General features: G+C 47.5%; 1 protein-coding gene across 1 annotated transcript in view; it reads left to right on the plus strand.

Annotated features, from left to right (window-relative positions):
• Positions 1 to 8,077, plus strand: part of PRSS38 (serine protease 38) — a 30,167-nt gene extending 22,090 nt beyond the window's left edge. Inside the window, exons 4-5 of the mRNA XM_010375706.2 lie at positions 7,343 to 7,485; positions 7,823 to 8,077. Coding sequence (XP_010374008.1) covers positions 7,343 to 7,485; positions 7,823 to 8,077 — 398 coding nt within the window. The remainder of the gene's footprint in view (positions 1 to 7,342; positions 7,486 to 7,822) is intronic.
• Positions 8,078 to 8,579: the final 502 nt, after the last annotated feature.

Consider the following 8,579-nt stretch of genomic DNA (forward strand, 5'->3'; position numbering starts at 1 on the left):
TGCAACAGATATTACTGTGCAAGTCATTTGGGGAATATACGTACTTATTTATCTTGGGTCTATGCTTGGTAGAAGCTGTTGGCTGTGGTGTAGGGATAAATTCAACTTTATTAGAAACTGCCAAACATGTTGCTAAAGTGGTCATGCCATTTTTCAATCCTGTGAGCAATGTAGGAGAGTGCTAGTTGCTGCACCTCTTTGCCAATACTTGGTAGTGCCATCTTTTTCATTTCGGTTATGCTATTCATGTGTCATGACCCCTTCTTGAGGTTTGCTGACTTGTAGGAGTTCTTTATATACTCTGGATACATGTATTTTGATGTGTATTGCAAATATTTTCTACCAGACTGTGACTTGGTTTGTAATTTTCTTTTTTTGTTTTATTTTTCTTTTTTAGAGATGGGGTCTTGCTCTGTTCCCCAGGCTGGTTTCAAACTTCTGACTTCAAACGTTCCTCCCACCTCAGCCTCCCAAAGTGTTGGGATGACAGTCGTGAGCCATTGCACCTGGCCAGCTTTTAATTTTCTTGGCAATGTCTTCTGATGGGAAAAAGTTTTTAATTTTGATGAAGTCCAATTTATTTTTATATTAATATTTTGGTTTCACACATGGGGGGTCTTTTATATTCTGTTTATAAAGATTTGCCTATTGTAAGTTTACAAAGACAATTTTCAACATTTATTCTAGAACCGTTTTGAATTTAATTTTTATATTTAGGCATAAGATCCATCTGAAATTAATTTTTGTATATGGTGTGAGGAAAAGGCCAAGTTTGAGCCAGCTGGTGGCGGTGTCATGTTTGCTGTGACTTCGTGTGTGACCCTCAGTGGGCTTTCAGTGCTGTCCACAGCCCTCTCCTGAGCACTGCCGCTGCAGATGAGCATTGCAGTCTAGTAGTCAGAGCCAGCACGGGCACTCTGGAGCCTTTGCATTTCCACTTGTGTTTGGAGTCAGCCCCCTCATTTCTGCAAAATGCCTGCTAAGGTTTCGAATGATCCATTGTTTTCCATGGCTCTTGGTCCTGTTCCCTGAGACATCCTTTCTTTTGCATTCATCTCCTTGGCTACTCCTTAAGTAGGCTTTGAAAAGTGTTCATTCTGTCTATTTGTCATGATGTCAGGATGTCTTAAGCTATAGGACTTACATACTCAGGTTTAAGTTTTGTTTGCTTTGAGCAAGTTAGATGGATGTTTTGGTCATTATAATGTGAAAACTCTTATTTCTTTGTAGTATTTCACCAATTTGTGTGTCTATGATAATTGTAAATACATGCAATGACTGTATTTCTTTTTCCAAATATAATTCTTTATTTTATTTTATTTTTAAAAATTGAGTTAGGGCCTTACTATGTTGCCCAGGCCCAGGTCTCAAACTCCTGGGCTCAAGTGATCCACCTGCCTTGGCCTCCCAAAGTGCTGGGATTACAGGCATGAGCCACCACACCCAGCTCTACTGCTCCATTTTAATGCCAAGGAATAAGTGTTCTGGCAGCACAAACTGGTCCATGTGAGGTAACGCGGATACATTCAGGTTCAGCCAACAACGTTTTGCATTTTTATGCTTCTTTTCCTGCCAGCCCTAAGGAAGTCAGTGTTGCCTGAATGCTTTAATAAAACATATCCCTGTTTAGATGTATGCAACTGAGCCAGGTGCAGTGGTTCAAGCCTGTAATCCCAGCACTTTGTGAGGCTGAGGTAGGAGGATTGCTTGAGGCCAGGAGTTTGAGACCAGTCTGGACAACATAGTAAGATCCCATCCCTACAAAAAAGGAAATAAAATAAAATAATTAGGCAGGCATTGAGGTGCATACCTGTAGTCCCAGCTACTTGGGAGGCTGAGGCAGGAGGATGGTTTGCGCTCAGGAGGTCCAGGCTGCAGTGAGCCATAATCATACCACTGCATTCCAGCCTGTAACATAGCAAGACCCTGTCTCAAAGAAAAAAAGGTATGTAACCACAGCAGGACCCTGTCTCAAGGAAAAAAGAAAAAAAAGGTATATAACTGAAAAATAAGTTTTTAAAAGGTCTTTTATATATATTGCATTTGAGCAACTTTCTCAGACTTTCTTGGCTTAGTGGCCTTTTGACATTGTGAACATCCTGTTCTCCAGTTCAGACTGGTGACAGTTTTACAAGTACAGATCTTAGATTCTTATATCTTCTCCTGACATCCTCAATGTGCCACCACTCTTTCTGAGGTAACACTTCCTAAATGTCATCGCCGCCTTTTGGGGTGTGTTAGACTGTTGAGGGACAGCACCCCGAGGGTACTTAGAGTCACTGTCATCCAGCAGAGGATGTTTACTGGGAACTTTCTTAATTCTTCCCAGGACTTAGCACGGAATGCCTTAGCACAGGTGCCAACAGCCACACCCTGAGCCGCTCTTTATTCCAAGCCATGTCTTGCTTGATTTTCTCTTTGTCCCTAGGCTTTATTTTATTTTCAGAATATTTTGCTAGCTAGAAAGACTTGAGAACAGACTCAGTTTAATTTTCCAACCCAGAAAACTGCAGCCCCTGTCTTACAGGGGTCAGTAAACTACAGACGAGGAGTCAGATCCACTCCATTGCTTGGTTCTGTGTTGTCTGTGAGCTTAGGATGGTTTTTACACTTTTGTTTTTAAAATATTATTTTATATTTTGAGACACAGTCTCAGGCTAGAGTGCAGTGCATTGACCATAGCTCACTGCAGCCTCAAACTCCCAGGCTCAGGCAATCCTCCCACTTCAGCCTCCTGAGCAGCTGGGACTATAGGCGTGTGTCACGATACTCAGCTAATTTTTGTATTTTTTGTAGAGACGGGGGTCTCACTATGCTGCCCAGGCTGGTCTCAAACTCCTGGGCTCAAGTGATCCTCCTGCTTCAGTCTCCCAAAGTGCTGGGGTTACAGGTGAGCCAGTGCACCCAGCCTACACTTTTAAATAGTTGGGGGAAAAAAAAACCCAAAAGAGGAATATTTCATAAAACATAAAAATTATTTAAAACTCAAAATTCAGTGTCCCTATATTTTTCTTCAAGCACATACATGCCCGTTTATTTACATATTGTCTCTGGCTGTTTCCATTCCACAACAGCAGAGTGGAGCAGTGGCTGCAGAGCTGAGACGGCCTGCAGAGCCTACAGTGTCTACTTTTTGGTCCCTTATGGAGTTTGTTCACCCCTTCTTCACTGTGTGTCCTCTACGGTTGTTTGAAAATTGGCGTCTTCTCTTTCGTGTTCCTCTCTTTTCTGTAATGCCTTTTCCTCAGCCAGAACCGCCACTTGGCTTTCGTCATTCAGCCTGGAAGTCATCTTGTGAAATCTCTCAAGTTCATTAAACATATTTTGTACTTTCCATGTCTCCGTCAGCAACAGTTTATGCCACTTCATCCCCCAAGCCACCATCTTCCCAACCTTCTATATCAGTTTTCCCTTCATTTTTCCAGATCCTACTGTGAGTGCTGCTAGCCACCAGCTTCCAAAACCAAGGCCACGTTTTTGATATTTTAGAGAAGCCTCTAATTCCTAGATGCCATTTCTGTATCATTTATCTATTGCCACAAGAATGCTGCATTATAAAGAGTGAGCAGCCCTGATTCACCCTGCAATGGGCCTTTACTGAGCTCAGGCAGCTGTGGGTTGGTGATGTAACCTGTGGGTTCTTCTGGTTGGGCTGAGCTTCTCCCATCGGGCTGCTGGCTGGCCTGGGATAGCCTGAGCTGAGGGGCTGGACTCTGCCCCATGCAACTGTCTCCATCCAGCAGGCTGGCCTGGCTGTGCCCCTCGGCAATGGTGAAAATTCAAGAGAGTGAGAAACAAGCACTTTTCCAAGCCCCTGCTTAAATCCCGTTGACCAAACCATGTCTATGGCAAAATTCAGATCCAAGGATTGGTGAAATGCAACACCACACCTAGAGGAACCACAAGACATATGGCAGAGGGCACCCATGTGGGAAAGGCGGAGAAGGGGACCCACTAGTGCAGTTCATTTCCCCTGCACTCCTATTTTACTACTCAGCGTACAAACATTTTAAATAGCGTAACTCCATTTTCTTCTTTAACCCCTTATACTTTTGTTCTGTATTTTTCTTCTATACATTATATTGGCATGAATGCTGCTTTAAATCCAGTAATCCTTGACCACATTTTTCACTAGTCTTTCATTTTTAACCACAACCAGGAAAGGGTTAACCCAAGGCCCAAATTCAGTTCACCCAAAACCAGGACCACCCACCCACCTCCCAGGAACAGCCCTCGTTCTCCAGCTCTGTCTCACAAATGTCTGCATCCTCCTCATCTCCGCCAGGGCATGTGAGCAGGCAGGTGTCTTAGTCCATTTGTGTTGCTGTAAAGGAATACCTGAGGCTGGGTAGTTTCTAGAAAAGAGGTTTTTTTTGTCGCAGGGTTCTGTAGGCTGTACAGGAAGCATGGTGCTGGCGTCTGCTTCAGGGCCTCAGGCTGCTTCCACTCATGCAGAAGGGGAAGGGACCACATGTCTAGAGGGGAGGAGAGTTCCCAGGCTCCTTTTAACAACAGCTTTGTCTGTTGGAAGCTAATAGAATGAGAACTCACTCCCCCCACCTCCACAGCACTAATCTATTCATGAGGGATGCACTCCCCAGGACCCAAATGCCTCCCATTAGGCCCACCTCCAACATTTGGAGTTGAATTTTAACATGGAATTTGGAGGGGACAAACATCCCAACTATAGCAGCAGGGCAGGCAAATGGTGCCTGCATGTCGACCTATGATCTGTAGGCCCAGGTCATATCCATGCTTCAAGGTACCCTCATTCCAGGAAAGCTTTCTCAAATTCAGCTCTGCCCTCTCTCCCTTCTGAGACACTGAATGCCATTTTATATGTCTGGTGTCTGTCCATCTCTCTTTGTTTGGGGCACAGAATTGGATTCATTCTAATTCTCAGATCAAAAAAAATTTACTCTTCGTTGGTTCCTGCATGGTGCTCTTTTAGTGTTTGCTTGCTTATAATAATATAGACACCAATCCAACAGGGAAACTAGAGCACTGACAACATATCTGCTTCTGTGACCCTGCCCCATCTGGCCTTCCACCTCTCCTCCTCTGAGGGAACTTCTTTTTTTTTTTTTTTTTTTTTTTTTTTTGAGATAGAGTTTCGCTCTTGTTGCCCAGGCTGGAGTGCAATGGCATGATCTCCAGCTCACCACAACCTCCGCCTCCCGGGTTCTAGTGATTCTCCTGCCTCAGCCTCCCAAGTAGCTGGGATGACAGGCATGTGTCACCACACCTGGCTAATTTTGTATTTTAGTAGAGACGGGGTTTCTCCATGTTGGTCAGGGTGGTCTCGAACTCCCAGCCTCAGGTGATCCACCTCCTTGGCCTCCCAAAGTGCTGAGATTTCAGGTGTGAGCCACCGCGCCGTCCGGCCTCTGAGGGAGCTTCTTACCATGCATCTTTGACAGACAAGTCATGGTAAGTATATCCATGGATTCCCAGGCCTTTGCAGAGAATCTGTTGCCCTCAGGAACAACAGCCCACAGATTGGAAAGCTCCAACCTTGATCACAGGAGCAGTAGACTTCACCCTCTCTAATGAGGACCAGCTTTTATATTTTCCTAACACCCTGAGACGGACACTAGGAATAGCCATGCCCTTTCTATGAGACATGTGTAGCCTTGTCTTGGCTGAATTAGTAAAAAAAGCCATCCATACATAATGCAGCACAGGGTTCCAGGATGCATACGTGAACCACAGGCCACAAGACTTGGTTTACAGTGCCCCAGTCAAGGCCAGGAAACCAAACGTAACTGAAAAGTAGCCCTCATATTTATTCGGATCACTTGGATGATATTACATGATATGCAATTCCACAACAACACATATTCCCTCTTCTCCCATTCTCCCACACCCAACAAATCTTTGAACACATACATACAAAAACAAAAAACAAAAACCAGCTGGGCGCTGTGGCTCACGCCTGTAATCCCAACATTTTGGGAGGCTGAGATGGGCGGATCACCTGAGGTCGGGAGTTTGAGGCCACCCTGACCAACATGGAGAAACCCCGTCTCTACCAAAAATACAAAATTAGCCAGGTGTGGTGGCACACGCCTGTAATCCCAGCTACTTGGGAGGCTGAGGCAGGAGAATCATTTGAATCTGGGAGGCAGAGGTTGCGGTGAGCCAAGATAGCACCACTGCATTGCACTCCAGCCTGGGCAATAAGAGTGAAACTCCATCTAAAAAAATAATAAAAAACAAACAAAAAACCGACCAAGCACAGTGGCTCATGCCTGTAATCCCACCACTTTAAGAGGCCAAGGCAGGTGGATCACCTGAGGTCAGGAGTTCAAGACCAGCCTGGCCAACATGGTGAAACCCCATCTCTACTAAAAATATAAAAATTAGCCAGGCATGGTGGCACACACCTGTAGTCTCTGCTACTTGGGAGGTGGAGGTTACAGTGAGCCAAAATTGCACCACTGCACTCCAGCCTGGGCGACAGAGTGAGACCCTGTCTCAAAACAACAATAACAACAACAAAACAAACAAACAAAGCCTCTATGTGACTTTCAACTCCCTAGACTGTTCTGTCCTGATTTGACTCTTCATGGAACACTCTCTTACTTTGACATCTTTTATTTGTTTTAACTTTTATACTTGTTTCTTTTTGATATAAATATTCAGGAAACCAAACATAGGGTTGGGGTTAGGGCTAGGGGTTAGGCTTAGGGTTAGTGTTCCTTCAATATGTGGTGGGGATCCTCCCCAGTGAGACCTGGGCTCCTCCCCATCTGTGGTTGGGACTTCATTCATGGGTCATTGGAGTTACTCCCTGTCTGTGGTCAAGGATTCCTCCCCTACCCTCCACAAGTGGTGAGGTTTTCTCCCTGAGTGGGCAAAGCTTCTCCCTACGTGTGGTGGGGCTCCTTCCTCTGAGTGGTCAGGGTTCCTCTCTATGTGTGGTGAGACTCCTCCCTATGTGTGGTCAGGACTCCTACCTGTGTGGTGGGATTCCTCCCTATGTGTGGTCAGTGCTCCTTCCGGTTTGTGGTGGAGCTCCTCCCTATGTGTGGTGGGGCTCCTCCCTATGTGTGGTTAGGGCTCCTCCTCATTTGGTAGGGCTCCTCCCTCTGAGTGTTCAGGGCTCTTTCCTGTGTGTGGTGGGACTCTTCACCATGTGCAGTGGGGCTCCTCCCTATGTGTGGTCAGGACTCCTCCCTATGTATGGTGGGACTCATCCCTATGTGTTGTCAGGGCTCCTCCCTACGTGTGGTGGGGCTCCTCTCCATGGGCTGTCCCCTTGGTGTCCATTGTGGGGCAGGGATCCCCCCACCCGACCCGAGGCAGGCGCTGCCCCCTCACGGGAGCCCTCCTCCCACAGGTGAGACCTCAGACGAGCTGCAGGAGGTGCAGCTTCCGCTGATCCCGGAGCCCTGGTGCCGCCTGCTCTACGGACACCTGTCCTACATCATGCCCGACATGCTGTGTGCTGGGGACATCCTGAACGTTAAGACCGTGTGTGAGGTGTGCCCCTCCTGGTCCGTAAAACAGAGGTCACGGGTGCCCTGTGCCTGTGGACCCCAGGGGACCCCGCTCTGGCCTCTCACTGACTAGCAGGAGCCCTGCAGCCGTGCCCTGAGCTGAGCAGGGCGATGCATGACAATGTATGAATGCCACATGCCTGCAGCAGGCCTCCCTGCAGCTCTGGGCTGTGTTGCAGCCAGTAGGGGGGCTGGGTGAGAGGGGGACACTGGCCCCTTCCAGCAGGGCCTGCACGGCCACCCCCTTGCACCGAGAGACAGGTGTAGGAGGCAGCAGACCTGGGACTCCCAGTTCACAATAACTCCCTCTTCCTTTCTAGGGCGACTCCGGGGGCCCACTTGTGTGTGAATTCAACCGCAGCTGGTTGCAGATTGGAATTGTGAGCTGGGGCCGAGGCTGCACCAACCCTCTGTACCCTGGAGTGTATACCAGTGTTTCCTATTTCTCAGAATGGATATGTTATAATATAGAAATCACACCCACTCCTCCTCAGCCAGCCCCTGCTCTCTCTCCAGCTCTGGGGGCCACTCTCAGTGTCCTTGTGGCCATGATGGCTGGCTGGTCAGTGCTGTGAGGTCAGGATACCCACTCTAGTGTTCTCACGGCTGCCCCGGCCCAGCTGCCTCCAGAGCCCTAAGCATCTCCTGTCCTGGTCTCTCTGAAGCAAGCAAGGGCCACCTATCCCAGGGGTGGATGCTGAGTCCAGGAGGTGATGAGCAAGTGTACAAAGAAGAAAGGGAAAGGGGAGAGTGGCTGGCGAGGGAGAACCCAGCTTGGGCAGAGTGCACCTGAGATTTGATAAGATTATTAAATATTTACAAAGCAAGCCTCTGAGATCACCTGTGTGGCTCCTTCTGCCCCTGCCAGAGTCGTTGTCCTCTTCCACGCACAGAAAGGAGAGACTATCACCCCTCCTGAGGCTCTCAGGAACGGAGAAGCACAGACCGAATCAGCTCTTTCCAGAAACAGAGGGGCGATGACACAGACACACTCCTCTGAATCTGTGGGATGTGGTCAAAGCCCAGGCCCGAGGAAAGGTCATTGCTTACATGCCTACACCTGTACATATAAAACAG

This window comes from Rhinopithecus roxellana, chromosome 8, assembly GCF_007565055.1.
Source record: "Rhinopithecus roxellana isolate Shanxi Qingling chromosome 8, ASM756505v1, whole genome shotgun sequence".
Taxonomy (NCBI): domain Eukaryota; kingdom Metazoa; phylum Chordata; class Mammalia; order Primates; family Cercopithecidae; genus Rhinopithecus; species Rhinopithecus roxellana.